The sequence below is a fragment of the Rhipicephalus microplus genome, chromosome 9, assembly GCF_043290135.1.
Source record: "Rhipicephalus microplus isolate Deutch F79 chromosome 9, USDA_Rmic, whole genome shotgun sequence".
Lineage (NCBI taxonomy): Eukaryota > Metazoa > Arthropoda > Arachnida > Ixodida > Ixodidae > Rhipicephalus > Rhipicephalus microplus.
Window position 1 is genome coordinate 1448279 of NC_134708.1, and position 22483 is coordinate 1470761.

General features: G+C 44.3%; 1 protein-coding gene across 3 annotated transcripts; it reads right to left on the reverse strand.

Moving 5' to 3' along the window:
- Nucleotides 1–412: 412 nt before the first annotated feature.
- Nucleotides 413–15479, reverse strand: LOC142771471 (uncharacterized). Of its 3 annotated transcripts, none has more exons than XM_075872949.1 (4): nt 14700–15479; nt 9658–9712; nt 7263–7489; nt 413–761 (listed from the first exon to the last, which is right to left on the reverse strand). In XM_075872949.1, exons 1-4 carry the CDS (start codon nt 14844–14846, stop codon nt 483–485), a joined length of 708 nt encoding a protein of 235 aa, XP_075729064.1. In that variant the 5' UTR covers nt 14847–15479; the 3' UTR covers nt 413–482. The 3 variants fall into 3 exon arrangements, with proteins under 3 accessions (XP_075729064.1, XP_075729065.1, XP_075729063.1); XM_075872950.1 differs by having other exon boundaries at nt 9658–9720; nt 14700–14839; XM_075872948.1 differs by lacking the exons at nt 7263–7489; nt 9658–9712; nt 14700–15479 and adding an exon at nt 859–7256 and having other exon boundaries at nt 626–761.
- Between the last annotated feature and the right edge of the window lie 7004 nt (nt 15480–22483).

A 22483-nucleotide genomic window follows, 5' to 3' on the forward strand; every position in this document is an offset into this window, starting at 1 on the left:
AACAATATGCCTCGATGACCCGCTCTTGTAGTTTTGCAGCCCTGTATACTTGGGGCAACAGAAAATTGAATGCTGAGAACTGAAAACAGTTACTCGATCTATTTCATCTTTTATATGTCATTCCCTTTGCTAACACTAGAAGTGTAGTTTATTTTTTTTACCAATTTATTTTTTGCAATAGGGAGTGCTTTATTTGGTACTGGTATTTGGTACAGCAGATCGAAAAAAGTCGTTAGGAAGTAAATGCTGAAAGCGTATGTCCCCCACTTGCAATCCCCACATATGTCCCCCACATGATAATCGAGAATATTCATACAGTTTAGAGCATTTTTTTGTAACTAAAACATGGTGATGGTGCTTCTGAATCAGCATAAGCTAGCCGAACAGTGCACCACCGACAGTCTGCAGACCATTTATTCTTTGTTTTTTTTATTTATTTGGTACAACAAAAAATGTATACATTGAAAAATATATATACACAACTAAAAAAGGCCCGCTCTACTGCAGGTCAGGTTGCGTTGGGGGCACAGTGGCAGTGGTGCTGTCAAGGCCCTGGCTGCTGTGGCTGGGCAGGAAGCCAGCTGCCGCGAGCAGCCGATAATCTGCACTCTGAGAGTAGGGATCATCGGGCTGCTCCACAACAAATGCTTCTCTGAAGCGCCGCTTCCTGCCCCCACAGCGATCACCAGACCCTGGCAGCCACCTCTTAATAAAGTTGAGGGCCTCCGCCTGGTCGCACCCTGCTTTTTGGCAGATGACATCTGCATACAAGAACAGAAATACCATAGTACACATGAAGCACTGCAGTACAGAGAATACACATGGTAACACACACATAAAACAATGAACAAGTTAAACCTGTCACTAATCTACAGAGCCTCAGGTTCACAAAGGCCCTTTTCCCTTTTCTGCCATGAAGGCTGTACAGCACTTGCACGTCATGTGCCAATACAGCCTTCATGGCATTCACACCAATTTCTCGGAGGCCACGTCCCCCAATCTGCAGGAGGTGCTTGCGCTGTAAAAAACTGCAAGAAGCATAGATGGGGTAAACGCAACAGCACATCGAAATGTTTTCATGATAAAAATCTGCAAGAAGAGGACACTGAAAACAACAACTTGAATTTTCGGGCATCACAACATTTCATTGTTTTTTTACGCTAACTTCAACTCACTTGACCTAAAATGGTTTCCACATCAGCCCTCTCACACTCAGTGTGAGAACCTTTCAGAGTCCTTCTCTGAATGCAGTTTTGCTGTTATGAAATCAAATACAACACTGTTATAACCCTTAATAAATATTGATTCTAGCTATGAACTAGTATAATTACTTTGTACAGTGCTCAAATTCCAATACACATTTCTTTGAGGTTACAATGTCTTTGCCTGAATGTTGACCAGGAGTAGCTTCTACAGGTGAAAAACGATAAAGTATGTGGAATTCAAAAAGAAGCTAGGACATGTTTTTAATCAATGCATTGTAAGCAGAGCACAACAAGATAAATGAACATGATCAAGGCGTACTAAGAGGCAACCTTAGAGCGACCAAATCTTGGTCATAGATGAAACTGATAGAAAAATAAAGGTCGCACTAGATGGTCGCACCATTTGCTGTCTACATTTTTCTGTGATAGCCAACAAAGAGGCATGTCGCTTTAGAAATCTCATCACAATAAACAAAGGTGCATTTTTCTTCACCCTGCGAAATGGGGTGCATGTTAGATTTTTAAAAAAGTAAGAAATCGGCTAACACAAGGCAGGGTGAACTGTAGCTCAAAGTAGAGAGAGCCGCAGCGGACACGAAATAGGGTGATAAATGAACAAAATTGCTGAATGTCTGTTTTAAGCAGGCTATTGCTAGTCACTGCCCATCAAACACACGATGCCGCCTACATCGTCTGCTAGCTTAGGACAGTTCACTCGGACTTCACAGACTATAGTAAATACAGTCGAATCTCATTAATTCCAACACACTTAATTCGAACTGACGCTGTGGTCCTATGAAAGCTATACCGCACTCCGAAAATGCTCTCAGCACCCCGCCCAATCCTGCGGTGGCACTTCAGACACCTCATCGCTGTGCTTAAAGAAGAAAATGAAGAAAAGGAAAGAAAAGACTGCGATGGAATGTTTGCCAAATGCCAATCTGCGACATTCCTGTGCCACGCTTCGGCTTTTTCCGTCCCTGCCACGTAGAGACCCTTCTCCTCTTAACACTGCGCACGAAGAGAAAGAGGGGAAAAAAAGCTGTCGCAGAGAGTGGGCTCTCTCTCATGCCGATCTGCAACGCGCCGGTGTCACGCTTCCCTGTTTTTCGTTCCTGCTATGTAGAGACTCTTCTCCTTTCAACACCGCGCATGAAGAGAAAAAAAAAAAGCTGCCGCGGAGTGTTTCTCTCTCGAGTGCCTATCTGCTTTTCTCCAGGTGAAGACGCTCCTCCTTTCTCATCATGTGCTGGCCACGCTCCGGCTGCAGCGCAGATGGTAACAGTGGAAACACAGTTGTCTTCAAAGAGTGTCAGCACTGGACATTGCCGCGCGCAACTTCTATTGCCAGGAGAATACTGAAGCCGAAGTACAAATGCTTTGCAAACTGCACGCAAAACTTGTTGACTCGTTGCAAGGCCAACGTGTACAGACATGTATTGACTACTTTAATTAATGACGGATGTCCTGTAATTTGTGAATAAAACTTCTCCATGCACATGCATCACTGCATGGTGAGCCCTCCGCTCAATTACCGTATTTACTCTATTCTACCGCGCCCTCGATTGTAATGCGCACCCGGTTTCCACGACAAAAAAAAAAGAAAAAAAAAAAGAGAAAAAACAAGACATCAGTTGCAACGCGCACCCTTTTTTCACGTTGGCCCGCTTGATCACACCACTCGGGAAAACGACAATTTTTGAGAGCGTCTTCCGTTTAAATATGAAGTACGGGGGAAGCTTATGCCTATCTGACGTGCAACGGAGCATTGCTGTCACTAGTTTTACCGTCGCCCGATGTCAGTACACAAACTTGCTTCGCCCCTTTCTCCTAGACGGTTGTGGTGCCAGGCATGTTGAAGTAAAGAGGCGTGTGATCGGCATTCCCGATTTGCCCAAGCAGGTAGCCGTTGTTGTGCCGCAAGTTTAGGAGGAACCGCTGAAGACTCTGAAGCTTTTCTTCGTACTCCTCCGGCAACTTCCGGCATATGCCCGTTCGCCTTCGGAGGGAAAAGCCTTTTCTCTTCATAAAGTTCGTTAGCCAGCACCTGCTCGCTTTAAAATGGCTCTGCATTAGCCCTTTTTCTAAGGCTAACTGCATAGCCTGCACTTGGAGCAGTTCTGTCGTCACGGGCCGCTGTGCCGCTCACTGCTTAAGGGGGGACGTGGCAAGTAAAACTAATTTTTTTATTAATGTACTGTTTGTGATGAAACTTGGTGTGTGTATGTGGATGATTGTGAGGATTCCAAATATGAAAACCGTTTTCAAATACCTCTTGTACTTTTTGAGTTACAAGCATAATTATACTAATTAATGCTCTTCACACTTAAAGAGATAATTATTGCTAAATGAAATTATTTTTTCATATTATTATGTTCCCAAAGCATCAACTTGTGCAGAGAAGCTATTAGTTGATTTTTCTAGTTCTTGTAACCATAAATAAAATTTCCAAAACATGGATGTTGTTTTGCGCACACATCGCAGTAATTATAAAATGTGTTCTAAAAATTTTAAATGATGAGTAAGAAGAGAGATAAAGCTTTATTGCACTGCTAAAGGCCTCCTGAGCCTAGTGCAAAAAACGGAACGACTCTATCAGTCTTTGTTAGAAAATGACAGATGTTCTAGCGAAGGCACATAGGCGAAAATCAAGAGTTGAGAAAACTGACTTTGAAAGTTCACTCTTGTTTGGAAGTTCACAACATGCCTAAAACACTCAGAATCCTCCTGGGCAGTAATCCTGAGATGCTGTGGCCTTGGCCTCTGTAGAGCGCAACCCAGTTTTGCGCTTCTTTGTCGTGGAACAATGCGCCTTTTGAGCCCTCTTTACCCTTTTGGCATCCTTTTCGGCTGCTCGCCGCAAAGAGCAGTCTCCTGGATTGAAGCCCAGTTGAGCAGTGATCTCTTGCAGCGCACTCTTGCAGCCACCATTGAAACGGCAGACTGCATCTGCAACTGCACTTTCCACACTTCGAAGGGAGGCGAACTGGCTCTTGGACTGGAGTGACCAAATGAGGCTGTTCATACTCTCCACAGCGTTCTGGGTTTTTCCCTGCGCACACCTTTCAAGGAGCTCTTTGTTCGAGAGGCGCTTGTAGATTGGCAGCAGTGCCACTCGCACGTGAGGGGGCAGTTTATGTTTGTGAGGCGGCAGCGGCTCTCCCTTGGCCAATGCCTGATTGTGCGGGCACCAGGAGTCAGTCCCACTTGGGCACAGGTCGTGGTGTGGATCCTGGTCTGTGGATGTTACATGGTAATAAGTGGCCATGATGGCCCTCTCCATGCCAGGAACATCGTTGGGGTGGCTCTTAATGGCCCAGCCATAATAATTCGTCAACTTCTTTATAAGGCCCTGCGTCAGCCGGCCTTTGCCACCCATGCTCAGTCCTCGGCCTTTGGATTTGTGCTCATCAAGAAGGTTGCGCAAGGAAGTGCCCATTCTTTTTTTCACATGGTTCACACACTCCTGTTTCTTAATCAACATGTAGCCATACACCTTGTCTTGCGTGAGGGCAAGGTACGTACGGCTGTCACCGTCGCAGAGCACATTGATGTATCGAAGCTTGTACTTGGTAAACGATCTTTCAAACATGATCCTCGCTGCTTCTACTTCCATTTGGCCTGCATTAGCATCGGTGTTCTTTTGGCACTGTGGCTTGTGTTTCTCAAGCCACTCCTCATAGTTGTCGTCACCAGGCTTGGGGCCAACAGCACAGCCTTGGCAGTAGTTGGACAGGACACAGTGGTCCAAGACCAAGCCTGTGTACAACTCGATTACACAGCCCACGCCAATATGACTTCTGTGCCCCCTCGTCATCCACGTGCCGTCGTAAATGACGTCAATGTTGCCTGGCACTCCTCCTAGGTCCTTGTAAATGTCATGCACCTTCTGTGCACTTTCTGCTTCAATGCGGGTGGCAGCTGATGTGGTGGCAGGGTGGCTGTACTTCCTTTGCAGTCTCTGGTAGGACTTGTGGTGCAGTGCTCGATGCGAAATGTCCATCGCAGAAAAAATGTCATTTATGGCAGATTGTTTTCTGCCAACTGACTGCACAGCCCTCAAAGCACGCACGTTTACCTCAAAGGGGTTCGTTTTTTGTTGCCCGGAGCACCTCGGGGACGACCACGCACTGTTCACTATGCCACAATTGTCACAAAAAAGTTCCATCCTCGCCGCGAGTCCAAGGCAGTGCGTAGTCTCGAGGCGTATCGACCCTTCGTCGCACTTGTTGCACTTTACTGACGAAAGCAGACCGTTCAGCATCTTCTTATTTACAATGAAGAATGTGGAGTCCTTACCGCCGTCATTTTCGTCGCAGCCTTCGTTCAGAAGCTCGAGCTTCCGCTTTGAAGCGGACTTCGATGCTACGGCATCCAAAACATCCCGCCTTGTCTGCGCCCGCTGCGCGATTTCTTCACTGCTCGGAATCTGGGCCGAAACTCGCGATAGAATGTTCGACGCGCGCACGCCCGGAGTTGCAACGGCTGCCGACGCGGTGCCACCGCAATCGGGTTCGCGAGAGCGTCCATCACGGTCGACGGCATCCGGCGGTCTGACATACGACGATGTGGCACCTTCCACACTCTCGGCCTCACAACAATCAGCGAAGGGTCTGAGTAGAGGCTCCGTGACGCTTGAAGAGCATGCTCCGTCCGGAACTGCGACTGGGACGGCAGCCGCAGTCGTCTGCCCTTTGTTCCAAGCTTTCCGACGCTTGCCGTACTTGTGGACGCTCCGGAACTTTTTTTGCGACAACATAGCACCGCAGTATGAGCAAGCACTCAGAAGAGACCACCGATGTAAACAAAGCTTGGTAAAAAAAGCACGCGAACTATCACAAAAACAGCAAACTGGCAAAAAACGAAGCGCACGCCGGATGATTCTCGACACGGCGGCCGCAGATGCGCTCGCGCTTCCAAGGTTGCCAAGGTGCGCGGCGCAGCTTTGACCAGTAAGAGGTCGCGCCTGCTACCACGTGACCCGCGCAGCCAATTGCCGTTCTTCGTTTTCGTTTTTTTACTTGCTCCTCGCGCTTTTATTTTCACTCGGCGAAATACGAGACCGCGACCATCGGGAAGCCGGCTCTCTCCTCTTTCCAAAGCTACCAAAATGGCGGCCCACGGTCAACAACTTGGCGCGTTTGTGCGGCGTGAACAACACCGTTTCAGGGGCTTTTTTTTCGCACTTTTCGGCGACTAGCCTCGGCAAAAACACTATTTGCGGGATTTGTAGCGCACGTTTCGCTGTAATATTTTAGAACAAGGAAGTTGAAGGTCTGAAGATTACGAAAAAAAATAAATCAGAAAATCGCATATTTTGACCAAAATCGGCACTTTACTTGCCGCGCCCCCCCTTAATCACATACTCACCGAGCAGCTCTTCAATTTGTGGAAACCGACCCTGCTGTGGTCCACTGAAGCCTTTGCGTGAATCTTTGCTGTCGACAATATCCTGCTTTTGTTTCCGCCAGTCCCGCACGCACGTTTCGGGAACTTCGAATAACCACGATGCGGCCCGATTTCTGTCCGTTCCGGCACACGCGATGACTTTTCTATTAGAAGCGGCATTGTGGTGCACTCGTCGAATTTTTGGAGTCGGCCCTACCATGCCGTCGATGCTAATGTACTACAAGATGACGAACTCCTCAGCACACGTATGAAGTACCGCACATGGGAAACACATAGGCAGAAATGACCGACGCGCCATGCCGACGCACGTAGGGGGCGGCCATTTTGTAAGTGGCGATGGCAATAGAATGACCATATTCATTTTTTTTTTTTCGTACTCGATTCTAACGCGCATGCGATTCATGAACTTTCTTAACCGGAAAAAGGTGCGTGTTAGATTCAAGTACTTACGGTAACTTTCATTATTTTGAACTTCTTTTAATTTGAACAAATTTTCTGGCCTCTTTGAGTACGAATTATTCATATTCGACTGTAATACAATGGCTCATGAGATTACCTGGCTAGCTTGTTTCATGAAACACAGTATCTTAAAGCAGTACTAAATTTCTGCATGTTACATAGGCATATTAAAAATCAAGAAATACACACCAAAGCCGCAGCCACAGCTTCACTCTGCACAGCTGCCTCTGCTGCCTCCACGTCTCCAATTGTACCAGCAGGCAGCCGGGGAAGGTCAGAAGGGGGCTGTGCTGGCTGGGCGTGCTGAGGCATGGACAAGAGCCGTACCTCGAGCTTCAGCTGTCGCACCTCCTGCAGAACCTCTCTTTGTTGCTGCCGGATGCCAAGTTCGATCTGCAGGATCCGTAGCAACAGAGCTGAAACATACAAGAGTACATACTATATTTACTCTCACAATTTGCATCCTCACATAATTTGCTCACCAGTATAATTAGCCAGCCTGCTTTACTACGAGAAACTTTTTGCTCGCATACTTTGCCCTCCCCAACCAGCCCGAGCCACCTTGCCAGCACACACACAGACACATTTGACTTCATGATGCTCTGGTCAGGCACATCTCTTGTCGAGCAGGCGAGTGCAGTCTTACACAAAATGGGCCGAGTGCAAGGTTCCTTCTTCCATGAACTTTTATGCTTTCCCTAGAATATCGAACTTGAAAACCGTAACCTGTTTATGTGTAGTCCGAAACGCCTAAAGGTTTGCCTCCTATCTTCCCACCTCTTCCACGGCAAGAATGTATTCCCGAGACACAGCACAGATGTTGAACGCGTGCAAGGACCTGTCACATCAACTATATGAGGCAGGTTTTCGCACTCATTTTCTTTTTTTTTTTTTTGGTTTCGCCATCTGGCCATTGCGTTTTTACCGTTCCTTGTAATAGGCTACAATAATTATATACGAGGCAGATTGCTGTTATAAAGCTTACCGAAGAAAACTGAAACCGTGCTACCGCTAAGCACATCAGCGTGGAGTTCTTCGACATGCAATATTCAGTATGGGAGCCAGCAGAAGAGTGCGTTGAATAAGACTTAGCATAGAAGCTTGGGTGTGTTGGTTAGATATCGGAGGGAACACAACGCAATAGAAGACTGGGACAAGGAATGGACACACACACACATGAAGGGCGACACACAGAGCACTGTGTTGGCATCGCGCTTCCTTGTCTGCATCTTACTTTGCGTTGGGTTCCCGACAATTATTGGAGAGTACTTATGTTCTCTGGTATAACCTTGTCGTGGGAACTGGTTTTTGTGAGCAATGTTCGGAAGAACTTCAAGAAAATGGGGGCATTTGAACAGGCTTCGCAAACAAATGACAATCCGCTTTGAGACAGCTGTGACAGCGCCTGCAACATATATTCCCATTCCCAGTTGGGCTTTTAGGCCAGCGATTCCTACTAGCTTCGCACATAACCGGATCGACAAAAAAAGTACACATAATACGCGAGTACATACCGCATTTGACTCTGTAGCTTTGATGAACCAGGCAGATACACAAATTTATCCAAAGCTCCACTGATTCTATTGCAAAATTATTCAACAAACAAATTGCGATTTTATCCATGTTACTATACGATTGTGGCACTTTACCATTGCAGCTTTCCAGGAGGCACACATAGTGCAGCGTTAGTTCACCACTCGCAGTTAATTGTATGCAGTGGGTTGCTCACAGCAACTGACTGCATGCAATGGTGAACATCTTGCATGCTTGCACCGCTGTTTCAGCATGCTTGCTGCTTCCCATACGGCTATCAATTGATGTTCACAAAATTGGGAAGATGAAGAAAGACTACACAGTGCCCTCTGGCCACCCTATACTCCAAACCTCCAGCCAACAAACAAACAAAAGAAACAGAAATATGCAAATGAATATTATTCCTAATGCAGCTGGAATGGAGTGTAGTTTTCACCAACTCTGTGTGTTAAGTCAATATGGAGTGAGTTAACTCCATGAAGTAGCTTTTCTCATAACAGTGTTCACTCTATTGTAACACAAGGAGTGACTTCATAGCATCTAGAAGGAAAAATAGAATCTTCAGTATTTGATAGAAATGTGAGGCTCTACCTTAAAACAACAATAATCTGGAAAAAGAACTCATTACATTCGAAAAAAAAAAAAAGGTAGCACAGTTGATCCCCTTTACAAGAGACACTGATGTAACAGACAAACGGGGATAAGAGGCACCAGTGTGCAGGCTGACATTTGGCCCATCATGCATCAGGCACTCCGTAGATGCGCCTGTGCAGACGGGAGCCCTGCAGTCAAGCATGCTGAGCAAGACTGTTGACCACTGTACAATGACACATTGCCACAAATTTTCAAAACTTCATTTCACAGACTTCTGCAAAAGCTTCTTACAGTCTTGCATAATTTTTGCACAAGCTTCTCTCATTCTTGCGTGATTTTCGTCAGAATATATAAGTGTTGGAAGTTGTATGTCCCCAAAAACTTGCACAATACAAATAGCATACATTAAAGTCTATCACTTAATACGTGCATAGTGTAACAATGAAAGGAAACTCACGCATGGTTTGCTCCGAGCCTTCCCCGTGCGGTGCCTCCTTGAGCCTTGGAGAGCACTGTACAGCTAGAGCAAAGTAGCATCAATCCAGTGTTAATGGCAGGTTAACAAGACAACAAAACTAACCCCCATATTCATAAACGCTCCCCGACTCGACTTTCACCCTTCACTTAACAGAGTTGAGCACTGTGCCGCTGCTCGTTTGAAAGCGACGCTGCGCTACTTGAGAATCACAGCAGATTATTGCTGACATGCAGCGACTTTCTCTGCTTAGAGACGGCGCTCCCACCAGCCATCTCAAGTGAAGGTGAAGCGTTGAGTGGAGGGACGTTCTAGAATACGGGGGTAAGATTGGTTGCAAGAACACTACAATAGACACAATTTTTACACTTCATCTATATTGTACAGCCACACACATTCTGCATCCTTATAATGCAACATATACATACAGGCTTATAAAGTAAACACTGTAGGCTGCTCAAATAACACCTACACAATAAATTACCCAAACGTGGCCATGCGCAAAGTACTTTTATTTGAAACTCACAAAACTTTTGCGGTGATGGAGAATAAATAAGACAGGTTACGCTTGGAGGCACATGAGACCTTCGCAGCTTTCATAAAGTACAAAAAACAATATGGTGTGTGTGTATGTATGTACGCATGAAGCTTCGGCCTTTACATACGGTTTCTTGAAAGTATCTACTATTAATTTTATGGCACCTGTGTCCTTCAGCGCAATTGAAAGCCTGCTGATCAGTGTGTGTAATTGTGGAATAGTTACATGAAAAATGGCGTGAAACACCTAAAATCAAATTTTTCTAGCTAGGAAATATGCAGCTGTGTATACACAACACATGCTGCAAACAGTGGGAGGTGACCACAAGAGTGATTTGAGTGTAAGCGGCAGTATTCCGCATTCATGCACCCCGCCATTTTCAACTGTTGCCCAAAAGCAGCACCACTTCAGCGTGCTTTCTTTTTTTTACATCATAAACAGCACGGAATACAGCGAGGATGAAAACAACATATGCAATTAAATTTTGAGCACTATTTATGGTGCGCATGATTGATTGATATGTGGGGTTTAACGTCCCAAAATCACTATATGATTATGAGAGACGCCGTAATGGAGGGCTCCAGAAATTTAGACCACCTAGGGTTCTTTAACGTGCACCTAAATCTGAGCACACGGGCCTACAACATTTCCGCTTCCATTGGAAATGCAGCCGCCGCAGCCGGGATTCGAACCCGCCCCCTGTGGATCAGCAGCCGAGTACCTTAGCCACTAGACCACCGCGGCGGGGATGGTGCGCATGAAAAAAAAAAAAAAAGGCCTTTGTACAACGACGAATTCATAATTTGCCTTCACGGACCTTCTGTTAGGCTGCACCACATACAGATTTTTCGTGGCTTTCAAAAGAGATTTGAAAAAAAATAATAACCGTGTTTACTCTTGTCATGAGCGCACTCACTAAGTCACCCTCATTTCAGTCGCCAAAATTTTGAATTTTTTTTCTTCCACATATTAAACACACACCCTACGTTCATCCGCTGCAGTCCCACGGGCTCCCCCCCCTTGCCGCCTTCGCTCGCTGCCACATGCCATTTTATTTTTGTTTCTACTTGTTCACGGCACGTCCCCTGTCTTTTTTAATTATCTGTTGTAACATATGTGGCATTATCTTGTTCCCGAGGTGCCACAGGTGCTCTGCTATGTAGATGCACCATTAAACTAGTATTTTTGATCAACTGTGCATTTCTGATGTTTACCTTGCAAGTACGTAAAACTGGCATGCTTCTTGATCTACGATACACATGTGGCTTGTCTCACTTTAAAGCAAAAGTTAACATACAATGGTGTAAATGCTTACAATTTGAAATATTGAGGCACCAGCACACCGGAGATGATCATATGGTAAAGAAACGAGTGCTGCCTTATTACTGGCAAGTTGTCACTTATATGTACAAATAAATTTTGAGCAAAAAAGTACAAAAGCACAGCGAGGCTATGATGTGGTTCAACCTGTGGATTCGCTTCATTTATCACGCCATATGATGAAGCTTCCTTTGGTAAAACTGCCCAGATAAGGAAAAAAGTTTGCTGTCCAATACAGCAACTATACAAAGTGTGCACGTGCATCTCGCAGCACCTTTTCGTCACTTCCGAAATGCGCCACCACCATGCCCGGGCACCAACCGAATCTATCGCCTACAACTGCCATGTTGTCTCCTCGTGCTTGCACCCGTTTAGTTTTGCCTCACGATGCAAGTTTGAGGAATTATGAGCTGCTAGTGAGGCAAGTTGATTTAGTAGTCCACGCAGAGGGAGCAGAGCTTAGGGTGTTTCTTCGCTGAAAGTTATAACCTAAAATTGAGAACGCACATTCTGATTTTCCTAAAAGTACCAGCGTATTTGGCTGGTGCAGATTAACAAAAGCTACTTGAAGAAACTTTGCAATATTTGCACCTTCAGGTGCAACTTCATTACGGGTAAGTGCCATAGCCAAGTATTTACCTGCAAACAGATATAGCTTACCAAGATACTGTACATACAAACTTGTCTGCAGTTAAAACCATGATGGCGAGGAAGGCGGTTAAAATCGTGATGGCGATCGCGGAGATTCGGTATTGCATTGAAACAAACTATAAAGAATGAGAAACAATATTAGTTCACTTTGAAGTATAGCCGATCGGTTCAAGTTGGGCGTCAGGATTTTTTTTAATTAGTCAATTAATTCTATACACGGTCTCTATCATGTTCAGTGACTCCACTGTACAATAGCGTACAACAAAAGCAAAATACAAAGTGAAGTGTGTCAAAGCATACGCGAAAAATAAAGTGATGACTGGCATTACCGCGGCACACACCACGCAAAGTCGCTATCTGCCTTGTATAATATTTTCCTCGACTATTTCCACAAATTGCAATCAAAGAGGCTCAAGCTCAACATCAGCATTGTTTAAAACACTTGGGGGGGGGGGGGGGGGGGGGGCATTGCTACTTTGGTGGCGTAGGCCGTGACAATATATTTATAATATTATATCTCTTGTAAACTTGCCTAGCTCTGCACGACTAGTTTTCGATGGGAGCAGCTGCGCTTCGCACATCCACTCTTAAAATTGCAGCTAGAGAGATTTTGAGCTTTCACTTGTTTTTGGGCCAGGCAATTCGTAGTGAAAGCAAGATAATAGGCCCTCATAGGTTGTGGCGGGCAGCCGGTGTACGCCGTGGCTGGTGTATGTGTTGCACATCATGATTATCTGGTCTTGTATCGAGTGAACGAGCGAGGCCTTCCTAATCCAATGAGCTCGTTAAAGTAAGACAACAAAAAACCACAATGCTTCCACATCGTTCACAGCAACAGATGACGAGCCCCCAACAAACCGCACTGCAGCACGTGAACTGCCGTAGGTACCCAAGGGAGTTACTTGGGCATGGCGAGAGAGGGAGACAACGGCAGAAGTGACATCACAAGAACACTATGTACAAAGGGGACATTTAAAGACTTTTTTCCCATTTTTAAACTTCGTGCACTGTTGTATTTAGAATAGATGTATTTTGAATAGTTGTATTTGAAAAGAATAGTTGTATTTTGAAAAGGGCACTAATTCATAAGCCCAATGGTTCAAGGATGGGTGCATTTAGGGGGCCCATTTGACGTTTTACTTATGCCCTTCAAGAACTTGCTTACAGGGCCAAAGTCCTGTTTCAGAAAGAACACGCTAGTGCGTGGCCAGCAGTCCGTCAAGCATTAGTGCTGGTGAGATTTGGAAATGCAGCGCATGAGCATCCTCATCTGCTACTTCTCTGCTCATGCTCTCGGAGCTTACTTGCGAGGCACGGTCCTTCGCACTTTTCATTTTCACACTGTAAATCAACTGATACCAACTCTGCCTTCCATTATTTATTAAACCAATATTTCATGGTCACGTGGACGAGCTTAAAATGTTTTCTACATCAGACCTGAACAGCATTTTGAGTCATCGAAACTTGCTAGTTGCAGCGAGCATTATGCGAAAAATATGATGTGCTTTACGGTGACAACTTGCAAAACACTGCAGCAACGATTAAAATCATGCATTTTTTGTGCTCACAGGAAATCCCTGAAGCAGGAGGCACTGGGCTAGATAAATTGCGCAGCTAAAATACGGATGCGCTTTCCAATGCTGTCATGCGTACAGGCGGAGAAATGGCAGACAAAACTGGGCGCACCCCGATTCTATGCGCATGCGTCCCATTCACAAGCCTCGCTGCCAGTTAGCACCACATGGCTCACTGTCCATGAGCTCGCTTGTTTCCTGTAACAGTGGACCATACGGTACACCTATTTAAAAACAAGGATAGAATGTATATAATGCAGCATCTGATGAAGCCATGATGATGTGTTGCTGATGAAATCTGGAACTCTAGTTAGTACCCTTATTGTTAACCAGCCGACCGACTAGCAAAAAGATTTGCGACTGAAATGATGGCATCTACACCTGCCCTTAAATGGACACTGAACAAAGTTTTTGCCGCCGAGATTTTCAGCCAAAGTGAAAGATTGGGCCATGAAATTCATAGACAATAATAATTTCAAGCAGAAACTACGAACAAAATACTGAATTTAATGAGCCTTTTACAAAATGCCGCGTCTAGCTCTTAGACACGGCGTTTTCTAAAAGGTCGCGACATTCATTTTTCGAGTTTTTTTTTTTGTTATTCAAGACAAATCTACGGTGCATTGTTCACAGAAAACAAAATTGCCTCGGTAAGATTTCTTTGCGAGCAGCTTACTAATTTTAAGGCAGGCGCGTTGATTCGTGAACTGAAGGATGCGAGTGATCGATCTTGCCTGCTAGTGGCTAGGCGACAAAGGCTTTACCTCATGTCCTGGTGTAGCTAAGTCACGCAAATGGAGCAGAAAATGTGCATTATCATTTATTTCACCTAAATATCACACGTATGTGACTTATTGCCGGTGACAGGTGATCAGGATGAAGTCGACAAGTTGCAAATCTGAACAAGAATTCACTCGAATGAAAAACCAACCTATACTCACGTGCACGGTGAAGTCGAACACGTCGTCCGTCAATGTTGTCGCTGATGCCCGAAGGAAAAGAGAAGAGGACAAGTGACGGGGTCGTCTCTTTCTATAAAGTCGGCGGAACTGCCAGAACGGCCAACACAAAAGGCATCGGGTTGACATTCCTCCATCTGGGCATCAGTCGCTCCACCCGGGCATGCAACTGCTACTGGTTCTATCCTCTTCCCGACATTGCAGTGTTGCTGCCATACTCGCGAACCTTTTTAAATTAAAGCACGCAATCATGTATTATCGTGCGCCATACTAAACTTAAAAACAGTGCGCCGGTACATGAGATCACGAAGCGCGGTCCACGCCATTACAAGAACAATTAGAGAAATGAAACAAAGAAAACAAAAATGTATAAAATATTTTGTCTCAATACGATCCGCAATCCAGTTTCCTGCAGCGGCTTTTGGCTCTGTATGAACGGCCAAGCCAGTGCCAAGCCAAGCTTGCGCCCCTGATCAGCTGTTTGTTTCCATCGAGAATTCAACAGTGAACTGGCAATTTGTTTAGATGATATTGCTAAAGGGCTTGAAATTGAATATTTCTCTACGTACTACTGCTGTACTTTTCCTCTCCGTTTCCTGATCACAGTGATGAGATTGAGGAGGTTACAATTTAGAAAACAGCTAGTGCAGCTCAAGCATTGCTAGTATCGCTGTTTCGGTAATAAAATGTTACAAAGATTTTGCCCCGCGACCTGCTTGCCGTGTTCGAGCACCCAGTAGAAATTTACGGTGCCGCGTTTGAAAGAGTTGAATAAAATTGCAATATTACGAACGGAAGGCTCTGAAGCAACATCGCATTTTATCAGGCCTACACCTCCCACACCTAGACGAGTAAAACTCGTCGATATTATCTTGCAAAGCTGTGTATAATATTTAAAACACATTCTTTAGCCCACGATGAATTGTTCTCTCGTGTGGCTTCTCCATTTGGTTCTGTCATGTTAACTTACAAAGGCAACTTTCCATATTTAGTCTCTTTAGATGTTGCAAAAGCTTGACACGTGGTGTGTATGCCATACTGATAATTCTCGTAACCTGGGTCCGCCTCTTTAAACAGCTTCGCACTTTATTGTTCACAATTGTGTTTGTTTTATATTGTAAGCCAGCTGTGTGATTTCATCAATATTCACGAGTGTTCCCTGACTATACAAACACGTGCGTATTATTTGGTGCGGTGCACGTTTGTATGTAGCAAAAAATGTCATTTCGTCAGCGTGTGTCTGCATAGACTTGCATGGGACATATATTCCATGCACCCTCAGAGAAATGTTGTTTGTTATGAGCCTACTGTTTATCATTACGTTTTTTTTTTTTTCGTTAAAGTTTCATCTCCATATAAAGCAGCTGTATACAGGCACGAGCTTCAGCAGCTTCCTCGTTGTTCCATTTTAAATAAAAACACCAAGCCTACCCGAATCAATGATCTGTTTGCTATCATTACTGTTATGTGTTCTACGATGTACAGAAGGACAGTAGTATACAAAAAATAAGGAGGGAATTGAATGCCCTGCCTGCATGGCTGCGCCGTTTCACAAGATCAGGCGCTGCGCTGTGAAGTTTCCTACCGGCCTGCAGAAATTCAAGGGAGCGTACGATAGCTTGGTTCAAGAGGACTTGTGGGGAATACTAGACACACTGGGTGTAAAAGATGGAGTCACTAATCGTTTAAAGGAAATCTATAAAACTAACAAGGTATTTAAAAAGTGGGAAAAACAGGTATCCAAGCCCACAGTGGTGAAACGTGGACTTAGGCAGGCGTGCCCACTGTCACCCTTCTTGTTCATGATGTACCTACAAGGATTAGAGGCCAAATTAGAGGCAAGTAAACTTGGCTTCAACCTCTCTTTAGTCAAACAAGGAAAACTCATTGATCAGGCACTACCAGCATTAATCTACGCAGATGATATAGTGCTAATGGCCGACAACAAGGAAGATTTGCAGAGGTTGATGGACATCTGCGGTAATGAGGGAGATAGGTTAGATTTTAGATTCAGTTAGGAAAAATCAGTAGTCATGATTTTCAATGATAACAAAGGTAGTGAGCTTAGAATACAGGAAGTCACGCTAGAGATAACAGATAAATACAAATAACTGGGCGTATGGATATGCAATGGGACCGAGTACCTGAGGGAACACGAAATATGCGTGACGACTAAAGATAACAGGAATGCAGCAGTGATGAAAAATAGGGTACTGTGGAATTACAGTAGGTGTGATGTTGTGAGAGGAATATGGAAAGGGGTCATGGTTCCTGGGCTGACGTTCGGCAATGCAGTCTTGTGCATGAGATCAGAAGTTCAAGCAAGATTAGAAATTAAGCAACGTGGAATCGGTAGGCTGGCTTTAGGAGCTCACGAGAATACACCAAATCAGGGAGTACAAGGTGATATGGGATGGACATCATTTGAAGGCAGGGAAGCTAGCAGCAAGATAAAATTTGAGAAGTGATTGAGAGAAATGGGGGAGGAGCGTTGGGCCATGAAGGTTTTCAGCTGCTTGTACATGAAGAATGTCGAAACAAAATGGAGGAAGCCAACCAGGAAATTGACTGGTAAATACTTAGAAAACAGCAGGTGGCCAAACCAGAAAGAACTATCGGTTAAAAAGGAACTGCAGGAAACGGAGACTGACATGGGGAGAATTGGCATGATTAAGAAGTCTGCACTAGAGATCTATCGAACTTTTAAGCAGGAAATTGCCAAAGAAAGGATCTATGATAATACTCAGGGTAGTTCTCTACTGTTTGAGGCCAGGACGGGAGTATTGCGAACCAAGACATATCGGGCCAAATACGAAGGGGTAGACACAGTATGCAGTGCGTGTGAAGAGAAAGAAAAAACTGCCGAACACTTGACAATGCTCTGTAAAGGGCTTCACCTTATAGTTCAAGATGATGGCGCAGAGTTTTTCAAAGCACTGGTGTTTAGGGACAGGGAGGGCAAAATAGACTTTAAGCGGGTAGACTTAACTAGAAGGAGGTTATCTCATTGGTGGCTAAAGTAAAGACACGATTGAAAATTAAACCCTTCACTTCAAAGTACCCATCCAACTTTACTATTTAAAGGGGGAAAATAAATCTAGTGGTTAGTTCACTAAGCATTACGGCTATGTGGCGTTAGCCGCCGCCCGATCTAAAGGGTACAGCCACATCCATCCATCTATCCAGCCAAGAATATGCTCTCTGGCCTCTGGCTTGTTGCTCCAGGCCTAGTCAGGTAGATTTTCTGGCCTCACCGTTGAATTGTTTGCTCGGGTTGTGGCTTGCAAACATTGCGGTTTTGGGCTTCGTATGATCTTGTTCCGTCATCATGTCCTCCAAGTGGAGGACATGTCGCAGTGTGAGGAGGGAGTACGACAAGGCGCTGATAGAATGAGCTATCAGTCTTACCAGGCAGGCGGCTGAGAGCGCACCGAGGCAGCTGACGCACACCAGCACTATCCGCTTCCTGTATAATACAGGCTAGGGAATTATAGAAACACAGAGCAGAAATCAACTCTTGTGCCTCTCTCAGGCACTCACAAGGCGGAACCTGCTTCGAACACTGAGGACCGAGCTAAGCAACACCATGCGTGACGATAAATCATGGTCTCCTATTGCAGTAATGGTTAAGGCACGCGTGCAACTTAAACCATTGTCACGCAAGATGAATTCAAAACACCATCGAAGTGAACCCAAGGCACATGCTGATTATTATGTACGGTACTAGTGCTAAATTCATGCAGACGTTTAGTTGGCGCTGCAGTAGGCCTAGTTGAAGGAATGGCCAAAGCTACTGCTGTGATGGAGAACGGGCTCATTAACATCTTCATGTAGATTAAAACGGCTTACCCCGAAATGGCTGGGAGTGTCACGCTATCCCTAGCAGTGGCACATGCAGTTGCATATTTAACGATTACAGAAATGGCGTACCGATTTCCAAAGCACCTATCAATACTTCCGTCAAGGCGTAGCACCAAACACTTTATCGCACATTTTGGGAAACATTCCTTTTTCTCCCCATCTGGTGGCTAGGCATGACACGCCCAAGAATAAGCATGTTAGTATGTATGTCGGAGGTATTTCCATCTGATCCCTGAAAAATTATTTCCCTAAACCCATGGAAAAAAAAGAAAATGGAATTCGCACCTGTCATCACATTGCACCCCATCACAGGAATGGGATCAGATTGGCCTGGCGCTCAATACTCTCTTACGCTTAATCAGAGCTCGGTCTGGCACCAGCTCCAGACAAAACCATTTATAATCTCCTGTCTGGCACATCTGTTCTACTCTGCTCTCTCTCAACCGGAGTGCACCATGTACATGTGGTTCACCCCTGGTGGATCTTTTTCACTGTTTGTGAATTGCACACAAAGCCCTTACTGGTAGATCCTATTCCCAATTCTTCACTATTCTCATGGGAGGCCACTCTTTGGGCAGCTTACATCACGACATGTGCGTGTCAGGATGTCAGTGCCGTCTTTTCGGAGTCGGCGCCATCTTTTCTTTCTCTTTTGCTCCTTCCCTGTCCTGTGTTTCTGGTGTTGCGCTGCAAACAAGTGAAGATGGTAAAGAACACCAGATGTTCAAAATTTGCTTCTCATTATGATATCGTGGTTTTGGGAACTAAAACCCCAGATATATTGAAAGAGGATGCATGAAAAGAGAAGGATGATATTGGAAACTGGCAAAAAAGGGATGACAGACTTCTTAAGCTATGCTGCCATTGAGATTTTCAGCTGTTCACGCAATTCTCACACGTGACTTTGATGCAGCTATGCACATATCACACAAGCATGCTGACTGTACAGTTAGTATAACTGCAACCTTCATGTACCCAGCCTTCATGTACCCTCTATGACATTTCAGAACATCTGAGTCAGTGTTAGCATCAAGTTATGTTCTTCATGCTGGGGAACCAGTGTGATGAGTTACCATTTCTACAGAATGAAGCCCTGTCTACCTGGAACAAGCTGCAAGATATATAACTAAACCGCCCTTTTCAGGGCCAGTCAATCTCTGTACGGCTTCGATGCACCAACTGATTCCCTTTATCATCAACCCTCAATAAAACTAGCAAATGTTTGTACATGTGGAAGCAGTGTCATTCAATATCTTAGAAAATGCTTGTGAAGCAATTTCAAGGAGAATCGTTTTTCTGATCTCATAGTGAGGCATTAGGAACACCTTAGCCGCACCAAATGCCATTATTCAATGAGAGGAACAAGAGAAATATTTCACTGAGAACTATGAAGTAAACAAAAAAACAAATGTTTTCAGATACTGCGAGATCATTTCATAAAAAAAGCTCAGAAGTTGCTATGTGTGGCCACATTTAATCTGTACAAGCATCGTGTGGTTACAAAATTCTGTACCAAACATAGGTTCAGCTTTCTGGAATAGACCGCGTTGCACAAGCTAGCTCAGTGCATGCACTTCTGTACTCTGCCAGAGAATATTTTTACCACCAGTATGTTGTAACGTGAAGTGGAATGGTGATTGCATACTAGGGCGCGTCCTGCAGGACTCCAATAAAGTTGTTTCACTTGATCGGTTGGTGTGCTGTAAGCAGAACATTTCCAAGAAAAATCGTATAGTTTGGAGGAGGACTTAAGCAAGGAAAGGTGTAGATAAAACACTGCATTCACTGGCATTATCCTCACCAAGTATAACATTGTTTTTCTGGTGAAGCTTTGTGTCTGCACAGCGAGCAGGATAAGCTGGTAAAAACATGCAAAATGGGAAGTCTAGCACAGCAATCTGTGCAGTACTGCTCATTTCATGGAGCATTAATTTCACAGGCTTTGCTCATTGTTAGCGTTAAGCCTATATTATGTCCACTGCAGGGAGGAAGCCCAATCAATGTTCCCTGTCCTGTATGAGCCAATTTCATATTATGGCTGATAATTTCTCGATCTCATTTGAACTAATCACCTGCCACCCTCTGCTACATTTCATGTGTCCTAATATAAATTAATTGACATTACTGACCTGTCATCCATCTTTTTTTCTCATTCCCAACTAATGCATTGATTTTTTGATAAACTCTGCTTTCTTCCCATGTCTTAATATTATGCTAGCCTTTTTTCATTTTTCTGAAACATTATCTTTGCTCAGAAGCTAGAAGTTATCAGAAAGAACATAACGACATTCTACCTCCTGAGCATATGGCATCATCAATACAAAAATGTAATAAAAGTGAGAAAACATCCTATCTATATAAGAGGCCCTAAAATACTGCAGGAGGCAACAAATAAACTGGTATTTGTATAAAGGCAGTGACAAAAACTTTGACTACTGTCACTTATTCTGATTCTTGGGACATCTTTTTTAGTACATCATAACACATAATTACACATTTACACAATTTACACAGAGGAATTGCTACCACGTGCATTGAGGCCACCCTTCAGAAGTCATGTGAGCACAAGGATGAGGTAAGCCTTAAAAACCAGATTAAAAGACTAAAGGATGCTGGATATCCCAACAGCACCACCACACCTGTGTGCTAAACCCTCCTGCAGAAAGTCAAGTTAAACAAAACAGGACCAAAATAAAAACAGAATGACCAAAGATCTTTGCATGCTATACCGTACGTACATAAGGTGTTTCACAATATAAAGAAAATTGCGAGCCGATATGATTTTATCTTGTTATTTGCCATCCCTTGCAAGTTTTCAAAAGTGTGTGTACTAAAAAGCAACAGGAATAGCCATTATTTCACCATTCGTCACGAGAATAGGTATACTGAATGCCAATATAATGTTGTGTATGAGATACTATTGACATGTGGAAACGTAAACATAAGACAAACTGGGCAGTGCCCCAATGTTTGAACAAGACAGCATGCTTAAAATGTTAAGAATGGCTATGCTAGTCGCATGGCCATACACTGTAAAGAATGTAAGTGCAGTTCCATGTTTCATAAAACACTGTTTTTGAAAAAAGCAAGAACAAGAAATGAAAGAGAGACTGTGAAAGCTTTTTCTTGTCAGGAAGGCCATAAATCAGTGCATCAGTATACCTTCACTCATCCATTCGGAGAGAGAGTATTCTTTTCTCAGTTAAGATTATATTATCATGGTCTCACATGTGTCGTTGTGCATGAGCACTGTTCTTGTACTCTGTATAAAAGTGGGCGTAGTACCTTCAATAAAATTTAGTTGGCAGTCAGCACTCTTTCCTGTCCTTTTTGTCTTTTCCTGAACTTCTCTCACTGTTACTAGAACACAACCACGATGAACCAACTTGCCCAGATTATGCTATTGTTGATGAAAAGTCAGAGCCCGAAAATACTTCAGGGGCTCAGAACCTCCTCACTACCCGTCTAGTTACGGCCCTGGTCTATGTGTTCCGAGAGTGAAGCACTAGTGGAGCTATCTAACTACATAACGGTGAGGAGGGTTTGTGTATACTCGAGCTTGTTTCATGACATGGTGAGAGGTGGCAGGTTGTTGAAATAATATGCTGTGTGGGAGGTCAAGATTTTGATTGAGAACGCTGAGTATGAGCCAGTGACATTAGGCGTTCAAGATTTTTTGCGACATTCACTCTAGCATAGGACCTTGGTTGGTGGTTGACGTGTGCATTTGATCACATTGTAGTCTTCCATCATAATTTTTTGCCACTTGGCGTCGGCGCTCTTGAGTTGTACCAAAGTAATTAAGCATTCAGGTACAAGTATCTTCTGTCAGTGTTTCAATGAAGAGCTGAATAGGAGTAATAGCGTCTATCGATACTTCTGGCATTGGTGTATGCACATTTCTT

Excerpts from the sequence above, each read along its gene's own strand:
- LOC142771471 (XM_075872948.1), bottom strand. The coding sequence starts at position 5,964 with ATGTTGTCGCAAAAAAAGTTCCGGAGCGTCCACAAGTACGGCAAGCGT.